Raw genomic sequence first — 26001 nt, forward strand, 5'->3', positions numbered from 1 at the left:
GAATGATGCTAAAACATGACGCTTCCTCAAACCTTCAATTCCTGCTTTCACCAGCGTCACTGCTCTGTCACACCCTTAAATTTTAGTGATTGGCTAATTTTGAAAAATAGGAGTATCTTAATTAGATATTCCTCCACTCCGCTTAAAGCTTACAAGCGTTTAAGGATTTTTGACTCCAACGTATTTCTGTCAGAAAGTGACAAATGCTTAAGTGTCGGTTGGGCCCTAAAAACTTCACTCTTTTTAAGTTATGGCATGTACAAACTGCCAAGTATGAATTTACAAAGGATTTCTTTACCTTATTCTTTAACACAGCTTTCACTAATAAACCTTTGAAGGGTGTCTTCCTGTCTCTTGTTGTAAGCTTGAGAAATCGCTTTCTCTTACATACAAGAATTGACCATGTTTCACTACCCTTGTTCACTGCATTTCATTTTGAACAATTACGCTTTCAAATTTATAAAGTTGATTACCTAAAAAAATTTGCGTAGCAGTGGAACGGTTACAAAAGATCACATAAACAATTTAAATATGAAGCTAGCAGACATTTCAAGAACAAATAAGTGGAATAACTCAAGGATACAATTAATAACATTAACAAAAACATTTAAAAACAAGAGTATAAGAGACATATATATTAGATAAATACGATAAATGATATAAACTCCGTCTCAAGTGCAAACAATTTATTTTGTGTCTTTGATCTTGCTCTCTACACTACATGTTTCGGCCTCAGACGGCCATCATCAGGTGTATAACACTCACATCGCTGTCACACTGCACCCAGTTCAAAATTTAACATCTACAACACTCTCCCTGTCATTATCAACTTCTACTTCGTTGATAGCTGTCCACCCGTAGATTACTTCACACACGTTAATTTTGAGTTTATTGTAATAGCACCATAATAAAATCTTTAGTTCTAATTTTAAACCTTTAAATTCTTGTCCAAATTTTAAAATTTTAAAATTGTTAGGGTTATTCGCCCTGTGTTTGAAGTGCTGCAGCGGCTAGTTCTTGTTTCCACACTGTATACGTGAGCACACGTAGTAAAGAATAGCAGCGGCACGCACACAGAAAGACTACACAGGATAACACCTATACAGTGTGGAAACAAGAACTAGCCGCTGCAGCACTTCAAACACAGGGCGAATAACCCTAACAATTTTAAAATTTTAAAATTTGGACAAGAATTTAAAGGTTTAAAATTAGAACTAAAGATTTTATTATGGTGCTATTACAATAAACTCAAAATTAACGTGTGTGAAGTAATCTACGGGTGGACAGCTATCAACGAAGTAGAAGTTGATAATGACAGGGAGAGTGTTTTAGATGTTAAATTTTGAACTGGGTGCAGTGTGACAGCGACGTGAGTGTTATACACCTGATGATGGCCGTCTGAGGCCGAAACATGTAGTGTAGGGAGCAAGATCAAAGACACAAAATATATTGTTTGCACTTGAGACGGAGTTTATATCATTTATCATATGGAGTGCAACAGGATGCTTAAATATAATATTAGATAAATACATTTAAGAAGAGTGACCAACCAAGAATGTATTTGGCAAAGGATGAGAATATGCCGGCAGGGTCCCACAGTGTTTTGAATAAGTGGAAGAATTACTTCTGTCAGCAACTGAATACACATGGGCTTCATTATTTAAAGTGAAGTAAAAAGTAAAACTATCCCTGTAACAGGCCGTGAAGGCCCATAGGGTTGTGAGACGTTGAGGGCCCTACATTATCTAGACAATTGGCTCATAGATGGCAGTAAGGTTTTCAGCCTTACACACTGGCTGCACTTTACTCCCCAGGAAAATTATTTAATTAATTCCTGGTACTCATTTCTGTTAGAAGCTGAGTTGACCCCAGGGCCATAGTGTGGCTGGAAGGATTAGGTCAATTAAAAGAAATCCAATCGGGACTTGAACCCTTGACCTTCCAACTTGTAGCATAATGCCTCAACCAACTATGCTACCGCGTGCCCCCTTCATTATTTAAAGCAGACTGAAATACATACAATTTTAACTGTTACTATCTTAGCCCAACTCTGAAGTTGAGGTTAAGATGGAATGTTGAAGAGGAATAGGCCTAAACTGCCAAGTATCATAAAATTGTGACAGAATTGATCCAGGAAAGAGGTGAAACAGAGTCGGGATAGTGCAGTTGGTATAGCAACTGGCTATAAGCTGGATGACTGAAGGGTCAGAGTTCAAGTCCTGGTACAGTCAAGAATTTTTTTTCCTCTCTGTCCTCCAGACTTGCTCTGGGGCCCACCCAACCTCCTATCCAATAGGTACCAGGAACTCTTTCCCTTGGGGTAAAGCAGCCAAGGCATGAAGCTGACCACTCACCTCCAACTAGTGCAGAGGTCAAGAAAATGTAGATCTATGCATCCACTCCTCTATATGTCTTCATGGCATAATGTTTAATTGGTTAAGCACAGGGACTTTATCTTAAGAGATGAAACATTATATTATGAGATCCTTTAACTTAATAATTCTATTTGGAATAAGGACACCTTGTCAAAGTAGTAGAAGGAATCTGTTCTTGTAGCTCTTTACAAAAGAGGTCATAAGGCTGGTTGTAGTAATCACAGAGGATTATCACATTATAAAATACATATAAAGCATTATCCAGCATCCATTTCTCAGGTTTACCTCCAAATGTGGATGAAATTATTCAAGATCATCAGTGTAAATTTCAACTAGATGACTACTGATCGAAATTGCATTTGCAATCTCTCTCCCTCACTCCCTTACTCATGCACGCGCATACACACACACGTACGTATACACACACACACACAAAATTTGTTGAAAGCAGATGCTTTAAAAAAATGAAAGTGAATTATACAGCCAGTTTCTGGCATTTCAGATATAATTTAATTGTGCTGGAAATTTTTAAATCTTGTCATATAATTCATGTATTAACTATCCTCTTCATACAAATGTTCATTTCTTCATCTCAAAATTCTTCTTTTCTAGTTAAATTTTGTTTGAAAAGAAACAGATAATCAAGATATTTCATGGAGGTTTTGAAAATGTACACATCATCCCTTCTAAATATGACCCACCAGTCAGTTCTCAGTCACAAAATGTAACTGCTATCACATAACGTATCAAATTATATTTATGTGAGAACAAGCAATAGTAAGTATGTAAATGTAGAAGTTTTAATGACAGCCCACTCCTTAAAACAGTTACAGAATACATTATTAGACTAGACTGAAAAGTGTCTACTTATCTCCAGCTGTCTATGAACTACATAAAATATTTATGGTTATTATTAATATCTACATTACAACATTTAATTTCTAATAAATTCTTTTTAATATTCTTTAGAAATGTTCATATATATTATTTTGTACCCCAGTCTTATTTTCCCTAATATAATTTTCGTTAGTCATGTGACTGGGTATGTTTCTCTGTGCTGCTGTCTACAAATCATACACTAGCATACTTCATGATATATAAGGAAAAATAATTTTGGTCCCTGGTTAATGTACTATAACTGTACTGCATTATACCATTCATTTGGTATGTTTTCAGTGACCAGTATAATAAATCTGTTTTTAGCAAACCCTCCCTTCATCATATGTATTCCACATTTCATGTATGCTGTAGTGTAATGTGCTCTCGGGTAATTTACTTGTTGACTTTTATTGAAGAACTTCACTGAACTTTCTTGATTCAGTTTGATATGAAGATTTATAGTGTAAGAAAATGAAATGAACATGTCTCAGTTACATGTTCTGTTACACCAACTGCAGTGAACTCTTCACTTTCAGAAGGATGAGATATTCTCATGAAGAAACAAGTTAGTGACAGTAACGAGGTCATGTTCAGAATTACCTGAATTAATAAATCAACTTACATTTAAAACTAATTATTTATTCTACTTTTACAATCCTTGATAACAGTGTATGGTTTATATCCAAATTCAGTATCTTATCTTTTTGAAATTTTATGACTAGACAGCATTTTAAATACATTACAAATATTTATGTGAACATTAACTTCAAATGCACTACATATGCATCAACAGCAGGAAATGCATATATGGTGCAGTGTGTCAGTAGAAGCAAATTAATGCTGAGGCCAAGGTACAACACTATACATTTTTTAAAAACGTACACTTGCTCCTCAACATATGAATGCTCAATGTACAAACATCCATATTTATAAATGGTATAAGAACTGTTTATATTAATTTGTTTATTTTTCTGTGGATGTGTACTCTTTAATATCCAATTCTAAGGTAACTATATAAAATACTGTAGGTTAAATAGGCTTTGTTACTCAACTAATTCTAATTACATTATTTCTTTTTGGGGAAAACATATAGTTTGACTTAAGAATGGGTTGAATTAGGAACAGGGCTTTGGAACACACCCTGTTTTTAAGTAAAGGCTCAAGAAAACTGCTGTAGTTCTAATCTTATGGAAAAACAATATATAGGTTTCACAGGTAATTACTGTGCTTTGCCATTGACATGCTTATACTGTAGTATAATGTGCTGGTACAAATGCTTGGGTTAGATTTGGGGTCCCACATGATTGTTAATATTCAGAGCAACAGCAGAAATTCTCCATTTCCTTGATTTCAGTAGTCAGCAAAAGTAAAGAATTCTCACAGGATTGAGTAGAAAATGTAATACTGAAGTGTGTGAAACAATAAAAAAATTCAATATTATATTTAAGCATCCTGTTGCACTATACACTTCTATATGTAATAATACAAATGCCATCGTGAATGCAACAATTTATTTGGTTGTAGTTCTTTGTCGTTTCTTCCTCTACGCTACATGTTTTGGCCGTAACTGACCATCATCAGGTGTATTTTTCACTGCATAGCTGTCACACTGCACACAATCCAAAATCTAAAACACCAGCCTGTCAGTTTTGTTTAAAATCTCACCAACATATGCTCGTCAATTTGATTTTAGAATTCCAGTTTAAAATTAAAATTTTTTTAATTTAAATTTCAAAATTTAAAGTTTTAAATCACAGGGATACCTGCTCTGTGTCTACATGTGCTGCAGCGGCTATTTCTTATTTCCAGCACCACTCATGTATTATCTGTAATACACAAATATTTGTATTACTATCCTATGTTCCTATGTTATTCTTATATGTTTCATACTGTTGTGTGTACTTACTCTGTGCAGGCTCCCTGTGTGTGTCGCTGCTCATCTTTAATACTTTTGCTGTCTGGTGTGTTGTGTGCTGTTTTTTTATCTTGCTGAGTGTAGGTGAGGAAGGGGTTGTGGGGAGGGGGGGGTACCATTAATCTGTATAGATCTCGTATATTGTTTGAAATATGGGATTGTGTGTTTCTATGTGTGTGTCATTCATGTGTAGGCCTTTCTTACTTACTTTATATATATGGTATTTCTCCAGTGTATTCAAATGTCTACCCTTCTTTCCCGTTGTTACAACTTCCATTATGTCTGTTATTGTTCCGTATGAATGTCCCGTATTTTGTATGTGATTTGAGTATCCGGAATTGCTATTATTATTTCTAATATCATGTATATGTTCCTTATATCTGGTGTTAAATGTTCGGCCCGTTTGTCCAATATACTTCAACGGGCAATCCACACATTTCATTTGGTATATGCCACTTTTATTGTATTTATCCAATTGTGGTTTATGTTTGAGTATATTTTCAGTTGTGTTCCATGTGTGAAATGCTACTTTTATCCATGTGTCTTTGAAAGTTTCGTTATTTTCCATACTTCTTTTGTACTATATGTAAATATGGCCCATTTTCTTTTTTGGTGTTGTTCATCGTCATGTGTGTTTGATTTCTGTTTTCGTCTTGTCTGCTTTGATCTGTTAATTATGTTTGTGTAATATCCATTGTTATGTAGTATGTTTTTAATGGTGTTCTGTTCTAAGTAAAGGCCTCAAATATAAGCTACATCATAAGAATGAAAAATGGATTGAGACATTAGCCCTAGAAACAGAAACAGCAATAAATAACCTAGAAATAACAGAACAAAATTATTATAGATATCTAATTGCGAAGAAATTAAAAGATATACACAAGAATAATAATGAAAGGAATGAAAATAAGAAAGATAACAAAGATAAGAGAGAATGGAAACAAATAATGAATATAAAAAATAAAATTGATGAGAATAAACTCATTATAACTAAAGCAGATAAAGGAAAAACAGTAGTAATACTAACACAAGAGGAATATAAACAGAAAATAAATAATTACTATAGGATTCTGACGATGGTGTATAACACACAGAGATATTGGGTTTTCGGACTTTATCCATCATCCTGGTTTTTAAGATAACTAATAAAAACATGATGTTTCGGAAACTGGATCTGTTTCCATCCTCAGGTGAGGGAAAACACCTATTCTGTTGGGTCCCTCAGAAAGAGCTAGCTAGATCCAGTTTCCAAAACGTCGTGTTTTTATTAGTTATCTTAAAACCAGGATGGTGGATAAAGTCCAAAAACCCAATATCTCTGTGAAAAAATAAATAACTTCATACAATAACCAATTTATAAAAATTGGTAAAAATCTGACCCAACAATACCAAAGGGCAGTAAAACAAACACTGAAACAGTATAATAATATCATACAAAATAATAAGTGGAAATACACAGACATGAAGCCTACATGCCACAATAAAATTACATAAACCTAACACATCCATTAGACCAATAATAAACTGGAAGAACGCCCCAGCTTACAAAATAGCAAGAAAATTAGCAAAAGTATTGCATAGTCATCTAAAATTACCAAACACATTCAATGCCCAAAACTCCTCCCACTTAATGACAGATTTACAAACTATTAAACTTAATGACAATATGCGACTATGTTCCTTTGACATAGAGAACATGTACACAAACATATCGAAAACAAATACCATAGATATAATAAACTCTATATTAGAAAAAGACCAAGAAATAGATAAAGAAAGCCACAAGGAAATAATACATATATTAAAGACAGTGTTTGAACAAAATTATTTCCAAAGTAACCAAGAATACTACAAACAAACAGATGGACTAGCTATGGGAGCCCCAACATCAGCAATAATAGCAGAAACATATATACAATATATGGAACATACACAAATGTATCCCATTCTAGTAAAACAACAAATAGTGGCTTACTTTAGATATGTTGATGACATATTAATAATATACAATATAGTATGATGAAAAGATAACGAGCATGGAACATACTTTCAAAAAAATTAACGAATTGCAACCAACTATAAACTTCACCAATGAGAAAGAACAACGAGAATCTATTAATTTTCTAGATATAACAATACATCGTAAGGAAGATAGGTTGCAATTTGCAATATATAGGAAACCCACACAAACTGACATCATACTACCTAACATAATACCTATCCATTCGAGCACAAATTGTCAGGTATTAATTATCTAATAAATAGACTCTGCACATACCCAATAACAGAAAAAGAAAAACAGATAGAGAAGAACACCATTAAAAACATACTACATAACAACGGATATGATACAAACATAATTAACAATTCAAATCAGACAAGGCAAAAACAGAAATCAAACATACATGACGACGAACAACACCAAAAAAGAAAATGGGCCATATTTACATATGGTACAAAAGAAGTATAGAAAATAACGAAACTTTTCAAAGACACACGGAACACAACTGAAAATATACTCAAACATAAACCACAATTGGATAAATACAATAAAAGTAGCATATACCAAATGAAATGTGTGGATTGCCCATTGAAGTACATCGGACAAATGGGCCAAACATTTAACACCAGATATAAGGAACATATACATGATATTAGAAATAATAATAGCAATTCCAGATACTCAAATCACATACAAAATACGGGACATTCATACGGAACAATAACAGACATAATGGAAGTTGTAACAATGGGAAAGAAGGGTAGACATTTGAATACACTGGAGAAATACCATATATATAAAGTAAGTAAGAAAGGCCTACACATGAATGACACACACATAGAAACACACAATCCCATATTTCAAACAATATACGAGATCTATACAGATTAATGGTACCCCCCTCCCCACAACCCCTTCCTCTCCTACACTCAGCAACATAAAAAAACAGCACACAACACACCAGATGGCAAAAGTATTAAAGATGAGCAGTGACACACACAGGGAACCTGCACAGAGTAAGTACACACAACAGTATGAAACATATAAGAATAACATAGGAACATAGGACAGTAATACGAATATTTGTGTATTACAGATAATACATGAGTGGTGCTGGAAACAAGAAATAGCCGCTGCAGCACATGTAGACACAGAGCAGGTATCCCTGTGATTTAAAACTTTAAATTTTGAATTTTAAATTAAAAAATTTTAAATTTTAAACTGGAATTCTAAAATCAAATTGACGAGCATATGTTGGTGAGATTTTAAACAAAACTGACAGGCTGGTGTTTTAGATTTTGGATTGTGTGCAGTGTGACAGCTATGCAGTGAAAAATACACCTGATGATGGTCAGTTACGGCCAAAACATGTAGTGTAGAGGAAGAAACGACAAAGAACTACAACCAAATAAATTGTTGCATTCACAACGGCATTTGTATTATTACATATAAAAAAATCAAACTTATCAATACCATTACAAATAGATTTTAATTTTGTGTGGAGAAGAAAATATGATTATCAAGTTGGTTATATGAGGCATTCAAAGCAATTTCTGTATAAGCTCAAAGAAGTGAAAGCTTTACTACTGAAGGAACTGGATGTATCCTTACAGTGATTCTTAAAATAATGAGAGCTTCAAATTTTAAGCACTCATTTTCCTACAAAATATTTCTTTCATAGATGTATTCATAAACGTTTTCATGCCCCTGAAGCTTATAAACGTGAAATGAGAACTTGAAAGGTATCAGAAACAGCTACCCCAATATGCAGTTTATTATTATCATTATCACTATTACGAGCACAACCTCCGACAACAGTGTAACCTTCCTGTGACTATCACATGACTTCTAGAATTAAATACAGTATGCCTCTTTTTTCTCTCACTGATTCACATCCTAACAATATGACTGCATTTGAAACCATTCTGCTCAAGGTAAACTCATATATATTCCTTCATAATAAAACAAAAAAAAAGTAGGTTCCTTTGAAACTTCAGTTCAGGTTATTCAGTGTTTAGGAGGAGGACCTTATGGTTAAGAGACTGCAACAAGAGAAGAGCAAGTTGTATAAACTGTTATGTAATAACAGCATAGGTGATGCAAGGTTTTTGAGTCAGGTTTTAAGTAACAATATTTTCATATTTCTTTAAACTGAATAAAAATACTGATCCAAGTAAATCTTAATGTAAATCCTAAAATCAAATTACAGTTAGGAAGAACATTTCATTTGACTGACTTATTTAAAGCTGTTTCTAGATTTGCAATAAGGAGTACATAATGTCTTGTGTATTTAGATGTATTTAGATTGTCAACTTAATTGGGAAAAACAATCTGAAAAATTATTAAAGAAACTGAATACAGTGTCTTTTATGCTCAGGAAGTTGCAATCCCTTGTCAGTGAACAAGCTCTTCGAATGGTCTATTTTTCTTATCAGTCTCAGCTTGAATATAGTATTATATTCTGGGGATCTTCTCCAGTTATGAAAAGTTTATTTGTTGCCCAAAAAAGAGTGATTAGGGTTATGCTGAGATTGATTCCTGGAAACTCGTGTAGAGTAGGTTTTAAGAAGTTGGGTATTTTGATGGTTCCTAGCATATATATCTATTCTATATTGATGTTTGTTGTTAGAAATCACAATTTATTTTCAAACCAACAATAATATTCATCATATGAACACTAGACAGTTTGGAAAGCTACATGTGTCATCAGTGAGATTACCTTCAATCCAGAGAGGCGTGTTATATTCATCCATTATGGTTTATAATAATCTTCCTCAAAATATACAAAGGTTGAGTGATAATGTGAAGATTTTTAAATGCACACTGAAAAGTTTCCTCACAACAAATGCTTTTTATTCAATAGATGAATATATTTCTGCTAAGCATGTATAACATTTAATAACATTATTCCTTGTAATTTTGTTTATGAATGAAAATGTAAATTATGCTTATTTGGTGCTTTTGGTTGTGTGTGGTTGTTTGCTGTTGACACGATTGTATTTCTGCAGTCAAGTCTTATTTTGACGAGTTCAATATCCGGTCCGATTTGGACAACGGATCAGTGAATTTATGAATTATGTATGTATGTATTATGACCATGATTTTACAGAAATTTTCAGGAAGTACTGAACTTCTTAGAATGTGCAACACCTATCACCATGTTGAATTTTTAATTGTTTCACTGCTGAATGTGACATGTTCAGGGTTACTCTAGTAAAAGAAAAATGATTCATAGAGTACAGAATGGAATCAGAGAGAAGTGTTGTCTTAACTACTGACAATCTGAAGAAATTAAGTGTGTATGTGTAGGATAGATATATATTGCATATACTATATAAAATCTCGTTTTTCTTTAGCAGTACTGACCATAGCTGAACTTGATGAAGTACAGCTGGGGCAGGGGTGAAGTAACTACAACATCCACCCAGGGTATATGAAGCAAAAAGATGATAATATTTAATGAACAGTGTTACATTTATTTTAATTTTAATACATGAAAAGTCAAATTTTGACTCAAAATGCCACCAAAGGTACTGCTGCCTAACCGATCTTTCACTTGCACATTTATAAGTCATCAACAAAACAGGCCAGATGACTGCAAGTTAGCAGGAGGTTTAAGTCTAAATTCTAACTGTGTACAAAGAATATAGTCCAGAAATTTCTGACATCCATTTCCTTGTTGTGACCAAACTGTCTGTCTGATATCACTCCATACTTCCTGTATGTGTGTTGTGTACACATGTATGTCATAGACAATATTATTGAGTTTTGTCTAATAAGAATCAGATGAACTGTTTTGGATTAATATTCATTTTAATAGAAAAACATAACTGATGTAAAGAACTATAATTCTGCCTTTATATGGTTAACAGTCCAGATCTCCCTGAATAATGCTACATTAAGAAGTACAGTTTTCTCTTGGTTTATAATTTATATAGATCAAACATTTCACTGGAAAGGCCACAAAATGATGGATATGGACTGCAAAAGACAATCAATCCAAACACCTTTTTGCAGGTTGATGAATGGCAGTATAAATACTCCAACAAGAACTAAGTAGCATATAGTGTATATGTGTAAGAGACAGTCACTTAAGTAAGACAACTCTTGCTTCAAGAAGCATGTAAAAGGTATCTTAAATATACTGTGATACGTACTACAGTTAACTGAAATTAAAATTCAAGTACTTACAGCAAACATAGCTACAAGAAATACTGCAATTACATTTGTTTCACAAGATATCTACAGATATAATTATCAATCAAACTTTCCAGATCTTTTAACCAGTAACAGATTGTGTAAAATATAAAATGATGCATTCTACAACTGGTTAAACAAATTACAGTGTAAATACAACCTTAATACTAGCTATAATGAGTTCATTACTGAGTTAACACAGTAAACATATTCTCAAAACATATTTAAATTACACATTTCAGTAAAAGTTGTTCTGTTCTTTATAGGCTACCCTCCTTTCTTAAGAAAAGTTGGATTATGAAACCTCCATAATGTCTCTGCAAATGTCAGGATCTCCCCATTTGAACTTGTGAACCAGCTGTGACCAACTTTAATGAAATTTGTTATGAACTATATGCCATTAAAGACCACTGAACCACATCCATTTTTCATCTCCTACAACTAGCAGTTGCAGCATGGTGGATGAATGGCATTCCAAACACACACTGGCAAGCAAGTTTGATGGCAATAACTAAAAAATCACTAGAGACAGGAATTGGGAAACTGATATGGAGATAGATCATAAATATAATTACAGATTCTTTATGAGACATTGTTTATAAGACAATAAATATAACCACTGGTATGGCGTGGAATTTTGAGGTTATGTCTGACAAATTTAATGTGGGCAGAACTGTACTTAAGTAATGCTCTGCTCTCAAGAAGATGTGTAGCTAACAGCACTAGATTTGTAGAACTGGACGTATGCAACATGAAAGTTGGTTTTATGTACTCTACTCAGAACAGCTTCTTTAATAAATATGAGCATTACAGAAGTAAAATTTAATAATGATTTTTTTTTTATCCAGCAGGGAAGGCCAACTTGCGGATGAGCATAAGACCGAATGTATAAAAAAGAATGAAAGAAGTAAAGAATGCTCAGTTTGGTGGCTCATGCATAGCATACCTGTTCCATTTTGAAGGCCTAGGGTCAGACTCACCTCAAGCAATTTTATTTTCTAGTTCTTACTTGTCTCTCTAAAAATTGTAAAGAATGGTATTGTCTCAAGCTGCCAATAGGGTGTACTAACATTTTTCATCATAACTGACAAATATTTAATTTAACAATTTTCTGTTTTCCCACATGTATAATTCTTATATGCGCAATGTACTGGAATATCTAGAAATTGTAAGCATTCTTGCATAAACTTTCAGATATTTTCATTGTCTTCCATAACAAATGTTATGTAACTAACCAACGGGGAGTACAGTCCTTGAGAAGCTAATAGTCTCTTAGCTGTTTCGTAATTATATTCAAATTTTCAGCTGTTATAAACAGTACACACTGTGTTCAGAGCCTGTTTACTAATATAAATGACTCTGTTCATGAGCTGTAATCACTTTAATGATGAGTGTCAACGAGATTGCCTTAGAGGATTCTCTTATCTAAAGTATATTCTGTATTACCTTTTCCAGCATTTATTTGTAATTATTTCATCTTTGTACAGACTGACTAGAATAAAGAATAAAACCAGCAGATCCATGTTATTCAAAAAGTATGTAACACTGTCTACAAGTTGAGGCACATGCCGAACAATGGTCTGTTTAAGACGTAGTTCTGACAGAATTTCTATCCAGTAAATGACAGCACATATGTTGCTCATGGATACAAGTTGCTATGTTGGTTGGTTCTTTGAAAAGCTTAATGTAGACCGAAGTTTCTTACGGACTCTGGGGGAGGTCCACTTATTGGCTATACCAAGCAATGGGCGAATTTCATTGGGAGAAACTCCCTCATCAACGTCATCTGCTTCTGTCTTGATCTCCATTTTCTAATTAAAGGGAAGAAGCAATAGTTAATATTAATAATAAATGCAGTGTTATTCAAAAATACTTCTTTACCAAGATGCAATATGACAGATTTTAGACTGTTACAGGATCTCCTGATATGTATTTTGTCCAATGATCTAATCATGAATCAGTATGCATTATGCCCTCATGTCTTTATATTAAAAGTACTATCATTTAAAATTCCAACATCAGGTTAGGATTTATAAGTAATGGTGAGGTCACTTTGGGTAGGCAAAATTATAAAATATCAACCATACTTTATTTTTATTCATTTGTAATATACCTAATATAGTTCTCATCCACTGCCAGAGGAACAGACACATTATCACAGCTCTTATCAATCACCAGTAACACCTCTTTTTACACACAATCTTTATTATCCAAGAGTGCTTTAATTAAATGGACTAGCTAACTACATTTCTACTAAGACTGATGATGATGATGTTGATATTATATTATATTTAAGCATCCTGTTTGCACTCACACAATATATATATGAGACAAACTCCATCTTAAGTGCAACAATTTAATTGTAGTTCTTTCTTCTTCCCTTCCTCCACACTACATGTTTTGGCCCTAAATGGCCATCATCAGGTGTGTATTCTTACGTAGCTGCTACACTGCCCATAGTTTAAAATTTAAAATCACCAGTCTTTCCAATTGTATGTATGTATAAAATCTTTGTTAACCTACACGCGTGAATTTGATTTCTAAAATTGGCACTTTTTTAAAACTTCAATTCAAATTAAAATGTCTACAAATTTTCTGTATAACAGAAACATAATATAACATAACATAAGATAGTAATACAAATATTTGTATATTACAGACAATACCTGAACAGCGATAAAACAAGAAGTGGCCGCTGCAGCACTATAGACATAGGGCGTGTACCCTGAGAAAATTTTAATTTTTAAAAATTTGGAAAAAGAAAAAGAACAGAAAATTTGTAGACTACGGGCAGTGTAGCAGCTATGTAAGAATACACACCTGATGATGGCCATTTAGGGCTGAAACATGTAGTGTGGAGGAAGGGAAGAAGAAAGAACTACAATTAAATTGTTGCACTTAAGACGGAGTTTGTCTCATATATATGATGTTGATGTTGAGCATGTTTAGTGGTGCAGCAGTGTCTTTGCCATCATTACCAAGAAGAAAGGATAGAGCTGGAAAGAAACTGCAAGACAAGGATCACTTACTTACTCATGGAGCTGAGCCCTTCTGGAGGAGCCGCCAATTCTGCAGTTACTCAAGAATTTTCCAGCATTTTATGGAACACGAAGGTTCATTACCATGTTTACAAGAGCCCTCCACTGGTCCCTATCCTGAGCCATACCAGTCCAATCCATACCATCCCATCCTATTTCTCTAAGATCCATTTTAATATTGTCCACCCACCTATGCCTTGGTCTTTCCAGTGGTCTCATTCCTTCTGCCTTTTCCACCAATATCCTATACACATTCCTCGTCTCCCCCATTTGTGTTACATGCCCTGCCCACCCCATCCTTGACTTGATCATTTTAATTATACTTGGAGAAGAGTACAATTTATGAAGCTCCTTATTATGCAGTTTTCTCCAACTTCCTGTCACTTCATCTCTCTTCAGTCCAAATATTCTCATCAACACCCTGTCCTCAAACACCCTTAGACTATGTTCCTCCCTTAATGTCAGAGACCAAGTTTCACACCCATACAGAACCACAGGCAAAATTATAGTTTCGTATATTCTAATTTTTATGTTTTTGGACAGCAGATGAGAAGACAAAAGGTTCTGGACCGAATGGTAGCAAGCATTACCCTGAGTTCAATCTCCTCTTAATTTCTTTCTGAATCAGGTTTTGATCTGTTATTGTTGTTCCTAAATATCTGAACTGTGCCACATTTTCAAAACATCTGTTTCCTATCTTTATGTCATGATTTTGCCCTGCATTTTGGTGACGAGACAGTAACATATACTTAGTTTAATCTGTGTTTACTTCTAGACCAACCTCTTTACTTGCGTCAATTAAAGTTTGTGCGTTTTTCTTTATGGTATCTACATTATCACCCAGTAGATTCACATCATTGGCGTAGACCAACAGCTGATGTGTCCCATTTAATTTCAGTCCCACCTGGTTTCCCTGGACCTTCCTAATTGCATATTCTATGGCAAAGTTGAAAAGGAGTGGCAATAAAGCATCTCCTTGTTTTAGACCATTCTGGATAGGAAATTTATCAGACAAATATTTACCTTCACGGACTTTACTACACGTTTCGCTTAAACACATTTTAATCAACCTAACTAGTTTCATGGGTATTCCAAACTCTATTAGAATATTGTACAATACTTCCCTCCTAACTGAATCATACGCTTTCTTGACGTCTATGAACAGCTGACATGGATTATGGGGACAAAGAAAAAAGATAAGGGATTTGTATCCATAAACTCTCATAAAATGAGAAGATTACAATATTAAATTTAAAGTGAAGGTAAAACTTACAACAACGGCTGCTACGATCAAATTTCAAGGAAATTAATAAAGGCTTTGAAGCCTCTACATTTTACCTAACTTTTCTAACAATGAGAAATCTCTATTCTAATACATTAGTATGTAAATGTATGGTTAAACTCGATGAGATTGTTCTGCTGCAAATAATGATTCCTAGGATGCAATACCATATTGAGGTGGATAGAACTGCTGCTTTGTATTTAGGGGGTCTCAAGTTAAAATCCAAGTATGAGGACTAGCTATACTGACTGAGAATTTTTGTGCTTTTCCTCAGTCCCACCAGGAAAATGCTGGGACTTTACTTGATATTATGTCATGGCCACTTCCTTTCACTTCCAATTCATTATTCGCTATCATCCTAGCATTCAACACTATACATTCTGAAGTGTGACAGCATTGTTAAATAAATTGTACATAAAGTAAAGTTATCCATGGAACAAGTTCGGTAACATGCTGCTCTGGACTTAAAAGAATATAATTTAGTTCAAGGCTTAAAGGGAAAAATGAGTATTTAATTTGCAAGACCTAATTTTTACTGCAACCCTCATTTGTAGGAAGCTGATTAAATTAGCAGTAGCACAATATTATTATTATTATTATTATTATTATTGTTGTTGTTGTTGTCATCGTTATTATTATTATTATTATTACTAAATGTTGGAAAGCATAGTCAAACCTGGACAATGAGACGTAGGAGTAAATGTTGTGTTTCCAATGCTGATGAGATCTCTTTCAATCTCTTCTTCTGCTTTGTTAACTCCTCAGATACATAATCATCTGAACTGTCCAGCACAATTTCAAGCCCTGCAATACAAGCAACTGATGGTTCATATGCTATAGCTGCATAACAATATGTACATAATCAGACCATAATATCTCACCAGAACAGCTGTCGGTATTACAATTTTATACAATACATTTGCCTGTTATTTATTGTGAATACATATCTATTATTGCAAAGTTATTCACATTGCAAATATCACACAGCAAAGTCATGAATTTTATTTTCTTAACTCTATTGCTGCAATATCTGACTGAAATCAAGCAAGCATCCATAACTGGCTCCATCACGACAAGGAGCCCACCCACATGTTCCTGAAAACCACAGAGTTTGTAACTAACAACAACATGGTTATCTTTCTCCATCCTCCTTACTCACCCGACTTAGCTCCCTGTTATTTCTTTTTGTTTCTAAAATTGAAAATGAAACTGAAGGGACAACGTTTTGAAACAGTGTCTGACATCCAAAGGGTATCGCAAGAGGTACTCAACAGCATTAAGGAAAATGACTTCCACGTTGCTTTTGAAGCATGAAAAAAAGGTTGGGATAGCTGTATACGTTCGCAAGGAGACTATTTTGAAGGATATGGCAGCCAAAGTTGAGTCAGTTAAGCCAGCATTTCTTTTTGACCTAATCCAGGAAATTTCTATACACCTTGTACCAGTTATATTTATGATCCATTCTTCAGAAAATCTGTAAAGTTTGATCAGAGTTTCTTGTAAAGTGTACTTTATGCTGGAGCAATACAAATGAAATTAAATGTGTCAGGACATTTGCCGTGAACATTCCAATATAAAATTCCACAAAAATATGTGTACTAGATTTGGAGACTGAACATGCAGCCAGGTGGACTTCTCACTTACTTTGGGGCAAATAATGCATGATAGTTATTTCCCTATGGAGAATATGGAACTATCAACAACATAATATTTATTTTTTGGGCAGCAGACTACGTACCATCATCTGAGAAGGGATTCCAGAACCACTTCCTCAGTAACGTATCCAGGAAGCCAAGCTTGCACTTTGTATCATTAGGAAACTCAATGAGTTCCATCTTATCAACTTTTTCAAGTAGGAACTGTGGCAGCTTGCGTTCCAATTCAGTATGCAACACAACCTGCAGAGTAAGAGGTGGCTTAGTCCCATTTTCACATTCTTAAGAATATGAGCCCTGAAGGTGACAAATTCTCATTCCTTACCTGCATGGCAAGTCTCTTGAGCTGAGCATTTCTTCTCACTGACTCTATGTCTCCAACAGCCAAACCAATGAGGAGGTTCATGAGAAGAATTGGCATAAACACCATGAAAAGTCCAAGGATAAGAAAAGCAGGAATGGGATATGGCAGTTTCTTCTCTTTACTTTCATTCTCATCATAATATGGTTGTACATATGTGCCAAGGAAATCTATCTCACCAAGCATCATGGAAAATGTTCGTATAAGTGAGATGGGCACATTGCTGAATGACAAGTGGCCTCCCTGGGTAAGAAAGTATGACTTGAATGAGTTATAGGATACACTTCAGGTTGATTGAGCCATGTAAAGAATGCCATAGTTCTATCAGGCCTGTACATGACACAAAGTCCTAATACTAAATTTTCAGCGAAAACATACATTTTAACAATAGATAACTACATTACTACTACAAGATAATGATAAATTTTTAAAAACAGTGTTAATACTAAGAGCCAGATTCACTCTAAAGTTGGGATAATACCTTTCCACAGTTCATAACTAACATGAAATTTAAGATCTAAAAGTTTGTGACAATGGTATGTTGCTACAAGGGTCGTACTGAAAGTCATGAGCAACAACTTTTTGTAAAGTAATATGCTTTATTATTGACAAACCAAATACACCATCTCAATCTACAGACCTTTCTTTATTTTTCCACATAATCGCCACTTCTTTGTACACATTTCTCCCAGTGTTCTGGGAGTTTGAAAAATTCCATTCCAGCCGTCCAAAGACACTGACGCACTGCTTTCTGAATTGCCTCCCTTGTCTCAATACATTGTCCACGCAGCTGATCCTTCACAAATCCGAAAAGGTGGTAGTTGGAGGGTGCCAGATTAGGGCTGTGGGAGGGGTGTGGAAGAACTTCCCACCCCATCTTTGCACTTGCTTCCAATGTGAGGCGAGCAGTGTGGGGGCGAGCGTTGTCATGCAGGATGATGATGTTTTGTCCCGGACGGTGATCGCGCAATGCACGACGGAGCTTGTGCAGCATCTGGACATAGCGAGCAGCATTGATGGTTTGCCCAGATTGCAGGTATTCGGCCACAACAAACCCCTCTGCACCCAAGAAGACTGTGCCCATCACCTTCACAGCTGATGGCACTGTCTTTGCCTTCTTTTTTGATGGAGAATGCAAATGGTGCCATTCCATACTCTGCAGTTTTGTTTCAGGCTCGAAATGGTGAAACCAGCTTTCGTCACCTGTCACAATACAGAGCAAAAAATCATCGCCTTTGTGTCAATATCTCTGCAGTAGTTCTGAGGTGATGGCTTTTCACTGACCTTTGTGGTCTTCGGTCAATAACGACGGGACCTAATGAGCACAAACTTTCCTATAGCCCAAGCTTTCAATCATCTCCTGTACTGCACTGTGCCCTATTTCAAGTTTTCGGGCTATTGTGTCCACAGTCACACACCTGTCATCTTGAATGATCTCATCCACGCTTTCCTTGTTGTGTTCAGTTGAGGCTGTTTGAGGACGACCGCTCCGAGGCTCATCTTCGATGCTGGTGTTCCCATCTTTAAAATATTTCACCCATCTTCAAACACTGCTCACACCCATGCACACACTTCCATAAGCACGCTGAAATCTCTGGTGAATTTCTGCAGCAGGGATTTCCTCTTTCACAAGAAATTCGATGACAGCACGCTGGCGAAACAACATATCGCTGTCGACCATTTTGTCAGGAGCGATACTGGTCACGTGATGCAAGCTATTGACGTCACAAGACACTCAAGGTTAACACAACAGCCGGTTCCACCTACCACCGTACTCCCTTTCATCTGCTGTTCCCAGGTTGCATGCAAAAAAAAGTTGCTCATGCCTTTTGGTACGACCTATGTACAGGTATCATGTTTTTGGACATTATCCATCATCTTGTCTATTTTTTAAAAACCGTCCTGTTTCTTTTTTAAAAGCATGATGTTTCAGAGACTGGATTCTGTCCCCGCCCTCAGGTGAAACCTACTCAGTAGGATTCCAACATACCCAATGACTTAGATAATTAACAGAACCCAGAACTAGCATGGATGAGGATGAAATGACGAAGTTCTCTGCTACTGCCAGGAACAGAAACCTTGGGATCCACCCACAGCCAGTCATTTTGCTGAGTTAAAAAAGAGTGGAAATGAATTTCTGAAGTCTATAATCACTCATCTACCATGGATATTCTAAGAACTATATTTTTCCATTGAATTATGGAAATGTCCTGATATCAAACTGATTTTTCAAATATAAAATGCCGTAGGAAGAAAATTCACTTGAAAGGAAGGGGTCCATGTTCAAAAGAAACCCATGCTGTTTAGATGGTGTTGGTAACAGGGCCTTTATCTGGCATAGACAATTATACATTGTACGGATACTTTTTAAAAAAGGGGAACCTAAAAATTTGTTAGTAAAAATTGAAGTGAATAACAAATGCCAAAATAAGAACTTTTTTTTTTTTCATTTGGCTTCACTGAAATACATTACAAACTATATTTCCACTGAAAAACTAAAAAGTGTGATTCCTCTTCAGTTGCTTGAATATCGGCCTTTATTTCTAAGAAAATGCTGTTGGTATTGTGAACTTACCCTGGACAGGAGGATGTAGAAAGCAAGCCCAAATGCAATGATAAGAATAGAGAATACAATGAGCACCTTGATTAGTGTCTGAAGAATCTCTAGAAACATTACCACATAGATTCCAACTTGATCGAACCTGTGAAGAGAGATGAATTAAACAAACATTTTGAAAACGTTCTAACAGACTAAAAAGGAAATAACATGGTTGTTAGACTGGATTAATGAGAAACAGGATGACTGTCGTTCAAAATAAAACTTATACTTACACTTGTACAGAAAGTAAAAAGTTCGGAATCAGGATTATTTTTATATAATGTTTTTAGATTATATTTCATAAACATGCCATTAGAAAAATTGTAAAGAAAATGCAGTACACAGCAGCATGAATCCAAACAAATAAAACAGAAATTAAAGATAACATAGCATATGCTGAATCAGATTACAACCCAAAATATAATACAGAACAACAAAACATACTTATGGACAACTGACAACTGATGGGATCTATGAACTGTGAAAACATTGAACTATATTCATACCGATGTTTGCAGCTGTCACTTTCATGTCTCTTTATTGTTGATTGGGGGAGACAAGTTTCACCATATTCCACCGAAAGAGACCTCATAATAACCTCTAGGTTTGAAAGTGTCAGCTCATTTCCTATTTTCTTGAAAAAATATGGTATATATATATATGTGAAGGAAATAGACACCTGAATAAAACACTATTGTGACATGACACCTACAAAGCAGAATAGCAGAAGCAAAGAACTCCTCTGCTAGGCGAAGGCAAGGCAAACACGCTTCCATGGCAACAGATATGCACACAACAGAAGAAATGTAGGAAGCAATGTTTTCTGTGTCATCCATGCTGAAGCTATATAACAAGGAAATGGCAGTAAACTTGGTTGCCCGGTATATCAGGAAAGTGGTCTGGAAAAGAACACTTGAAAGATATGAAACAGAGTTGGAAAACTGCGAAGTCACACCCCAAACAATACGGCCTATTAAAAAATCCCTCATAAAAAGGACTGGACAAAAGGCACCAATTGCAATTCATGGTTCCTATTTTATCCACTTCATAAAGCCAACATAATTGCAGACTTCTTAGAAAACCCATTCAGAGTGCATGACTTGCATGATTGTGACCATAGATGACATGTGGAGGCTAAACCAAAGCCCTCCCTGTTAAATTCTAACCCTCTGACATTTCAAAAGAAATGCAATCCTTGAAGTTGGGTAAGGCACATGGTTTTGATGGAATTCTAAATGAATGTCTCCAGCACCTTCCAACAAGTCCTATTGGGACAGTGATCTATTTTTCCAGAAGGCTTAGAGTCTCTGATGATATACAACTACACGGACGAGACTTCCTCTTTGTAAATATTGTTAACATATCTGGGTGTCACCTTCAACAGGAGGATGACGTGGAAAGACCATATTGGACAGTAACCAAAGCCTTGGGCACATACATAAGGGCTTATTTCCCATTCAAAAGCAGGCATTTAACCTTTAAATGCTGGACTTCTGAAATGGTGGTAAGCTTGAGCTGACCAGATTTTATTTAAATGCCCACTGCTGGTGCACATTTAAATGTCTGTTCCTGTTAGGGAGCATTGTGTTTAAAAATTCTGTATCTAACTCGACTTTTATGATAAATGGATGGAATTAACTTTGTTTATATTAGCAAAGAACATAGTGTCGCATATTATAACGGAAGGTTTGAAAATTTTTGTACAAAGAGTTATACTCTAGTTTCAATTTTTTCTTTTAATTTTGATGCGTACTGCGAAAATGGTTTCCCAGTTCTTCACAGAGTTGTTCTGCATTATAAATTCATTTCTGTTTGTAACACTTGACATATTTTAGCAGTCCCTGGTGTCAGAAAACAGATGGAAGGAATAAAATCATTTGGTCTTCTGCTAGCACTGCTTACACTCTTTGGATTTTGGAATCTTTTGACAAAAGGACAGAAGAATGAAAGAATGGCTATTCAAGAGAAAGCTAGAGGGGTCCCTTCTTCAGTGCTAAGACCTTCCGTTATAGCTGCACGAGATTATTGCCCTTTCTAGGGTCATGAACAGACAGTTGCTTCATGGCTGAGATACAGAGTGTGATCTGTTTTCTATGCATTCATAGTGAAATCGAATTCTGTAGTTTCATTTCAGCCTATCTATACATCAAGCAGATAACAACAAATAAGGTATGTGCATCGAATTTTACTATATATCTTAACACATTAATCTGCAGAATCTGCAATAAAAGTACTGGCTCATGGATGAGTTTGGGCATAACTCATACATATATTCTTTTTTGCTCTTGTTCACTTAGGTATCATTTTAATTCTTCTATTATGGTTTTACTCATGTCTGTCTGGTAATTACTACACTTAAAAATTAATTTTTAGGACTGTGCAAGCACTTCTACTAGCGGCGTGTGGGCGCGCTTCCACTAGTGGAGTTTAAATGCCTGACTGGCCAAAACGAGGTACTTTGGCCACGATGATCATACTCATCACTGGCCCGATCGGGGCACTTCGGCCATTAACGGTTAAGTTCAAATATTGAACTTATGCTTTACAAAGCTCTGATTAGGTCAGTTATGACTTACACATGTCCCACCTTGGAGTATGTGGTGGATGCTCACATCTTGAAACTGCTGCACCTACATAACAGAGTACTCTGTGCCATTGTAAATCTTGACAGGTGCACACCAGTCCATGAATTGCACATGGCTTTCAAAATTTAAGAGTACAACTACATAATTAAATTATGTAGGACATGTGCAGAAGTTATCCTAAACCATATCAATCCAAATGTATGTGGTACTGGACAAGGAGAGGCCATGCACAGGAAGTACTAGGAGGCTTAAACTCGGCGGTGGTGAGGCCTATGACCATCCAGTTGACTAACTGCAGTTTAAGACTAGTTAAATAAGTTGAAGCATAACCTGCTTCAAAAGCCTGCATTGACAAAGGGAGCACAGAGTCCACAGTGACTTGGACGCCCTGACAGTGCAGATCTACTCATTCTGAAATTATGGTGCAACAAACATGGCGCCTGCACAGACTGACACTTCCCTTTGTTGAAAAGGAGGCCCCATTTCTAAACATGTACAAGTTTAGAACAGAACAAAAATATTGGTCATGGATCTGTAAGAGATTTAAGCCAAGACTGTCTGTGCTGGAGAAGGCCAGGAGCAATTTAACTGACCGAAGTTCATGGGTTGTGGATCAGTCACCAGACAGCAAGGCCGGGAGTGAGGAAGTACAGCAGATATTTAGTAACGAATAGAGAAGACACAATAAAATGAGAAAGCTTGATGTGTGCTGTAGTGATTTTGTAGAGTGTGTAGATTGTGTTATAAATACCACATATTTGTAGTCACAAGTTATAAGCACTGAATACATCCAATTATCAATCTAAACCACATGTCTAATCACTAATTTGTGACAGTACAAACCTGGAGTATGTAATTTATGCAGGCAGATAAGGAAATAAGCAGATGTCCAACTATAACCCTTTCAATTAAAATCTTACAGAATCTCTCATAACCAACCAGTTCTCTAGTTTGTTATGAGTTATGTCAACATAACATATATGTAATAATAATTAATTATATATCATATATATGTACCTACATGTTTTGGCACTAGGAGCCACCTTCAGATATTTCAGTATATTTGCTACCTGCTTACTGCTAAATCTGTATACTGGCCAATGTTTATAAAGCAATTCTTGTCAAACTGTTTTGACTTCCACAAAAATCTCCACAGAGACAATATTCATAGCGCACCAGATACAAAATCCTAAACATCAATGTCATACATAAAACCTCTACAATGACTATGTATGTAACACAGAGATCATAATTACTATTGGCATCTCTATGTCCTAAGAAGAAACACCAGATTCTTAGCAGACAGAGCACATATGAAATAAAATCAGACAAAAATAATAAATTCATGGCTCTAATTGAAAAAAAAAAACCATATGTATGGGGTGATCATATAGGCCAATAGGCCAAAGCATGTTGTGTGATAAATTTGTGTACAATTATTGCAATTGTACAAAAGTTGTGTTTATTGGAACCTCTCATACTTATTTCTAATCCAATTTTTTAGCAGTCTAAACCATGCAGTATGCTCACTCACCGCTGTAAGTACAACAACAGGTTGAACCAACTGAGGAACACTGTTATCGATGCACATGACAGCTGCAGCTTAGTCAGCTGATCAGCGAACACAGGCATAATCATGATGATGGAACATATGTACAGCAGCCATGAGACTAGATTGATGGGATCGAGTAAATAGTGCCAGCGTTGCTGATAGAGTTGTAACACTTCCCGCAGTGAGTTGAGAACAATGTATGCTATAATGATCATAGCACAGGTATACCTCACAGGCAAGTTGCCATGCATTTCAGGCTGCAGGAGCAAAAGAAACATGGTATTCATTAGACACAACAATTATATCAAACCTTCTTTGTTCTACTGATGAAATCACTCTAGCATATTGGAAATCATATTCTGATACAATGTTGGAGTAACTGTGAATTCATAAAATAAAATGGCGATGATGAATGCTGAACATGGTGATTTCCCACATGTCCAAATAAAATGAATAAACTGGGGTCATGTGATGGACTAAGATTGACACCACAGCTACTGCTCTCTGCAGCTATTCAACTGCTCTGAAGATGGAGGCGCTACGTTCCTCCGAAACGTCGGCCAAAACGAAGAATACACGGTGCCTAAACCCAGAAGACAACTTTCTTCATCGACTAAGATTGACATTTGAAAATTGTAGTCATGTCCAAATTTATATATATTACTATTATAACTCATGATAGTATCAATGACATGAAAAACAAGGGATGATTATGAATATAGCATCATCGACAATGATTACATCTCATCAAACATACACAATCCACAGAAATATGCACAAACTAACATGTTTAAATTCCTAAAGAAGTGAAATTAAACATTCAAGTAAGCACTAGGCATTACACCTGTTCTTGTATATTTAGAAGCTCTTTCATTTTTATGACTTAATCAAATGTTTGGCAAAAGAAAACTCAAGTCAGAGTTAATATGCATGTTCAAGTAACATAAAACAGTTACATTGTTAATATTTTTGACATGTGTATAAATCGTTTTCTGCTTTGGCGAACATTTAATGAGATAAATGTAAAAGAAATATCATGATTTCACCTGTAATTAATCTGTCAAGGAGAAAAAAACTGTAACTTCCTCTTATAACAAGTGTCACTGCAAAGTTTCAACCTGGTTTCTCATAAACTGTTCTCTAGCACACTGAAAATAATATATGTATTTACTTGACACATATTTATATTTTACCGGTAGGTAAACACAGTAAGTGTTATGTGTGCATACATGTCTTTGTGTGTATGTGCGAAATATTTAGAAACTTTATCATGATTTGATACCTACTGGCAGAATATTACGACTTCTATTTAAGTAACTGTTTAGGGTTTCGCTGTTCTTAATAATTTGAGAAGTTATTCTATATCCAAATCACATAATTAATGTCTTCTTCACAATGAGTCCTAGAGAAACCTCAAATAAAATTTAATTCCATACCAAACATAGGCATTGTTCTACTGCACTTTTTTTTTAAGTATTAAAGATATGTTACTCAGTTCAGTATCATCAACTGGATTAACCCTCACACTTCAGTAATTAGGCTATATATAACTATGTATGCA

General features: G+C 35.3%; 1 protein-coding gene across 6 annotated transcripts in view; it reads right to left on the reverse strand.

The window, feature by feature from the left end:
- Window positions 1-11002: 11002 nt before the first annotated feature.
- Window positions 11003-26001, reverse strand: part of LOC111861795 (transient receptor potential cation channel subfamily A member 1) — a 160229-nt gene continuing 145230 nt past the window's right edge. For all 6 annotated transcript variants that reach the window (XM_033750456.1, XM_023846649.2, XM_023846648.2 and 3 more), the window contains 6 exons: window positions 24423-24697; window positions 20280-20406; window positions 17669-17947; window positions 17427-17586; window positions 16365-16492; window positions 11003-13179 (listed from right to left, as the gene is read on the reverse strand). In XM_033750456.1, coding sequence (XP_033606347.1) covers window positions 13024-13179; window positions 16365-16492; window positions 17427-17586; window positions 17669-17947; window positions 20280-20406; window positions 24423-24697 — 1125 coding nt within the window. In that variant the 3' untranslated portion in view covers window positions 11003-13023. The remainder of the gene's footprint in view (window positions 13180-16364; window positions 16493-17426; window positions 17587-17668; window positions 17948-20279; window positions 20407-24422; window positions 24698-26001) is intronic.

This window comes from Cryptotermes secundus, unplaced genomic scaffold (assembly GCF_002891405.2).
Source record: "Cryptotermes secundus unplaced genomic scaffold, Csec_1.0 scaffold598, whole genome shotgun sequence".
NCBI classification, from domain to species: domain Eukaryota; kingdom Metazoa; phylum Arthropoda; class Insecta; order Blattodea; family Kalotermitidae; genus Cryptotermes; species Cryptotermes secundus.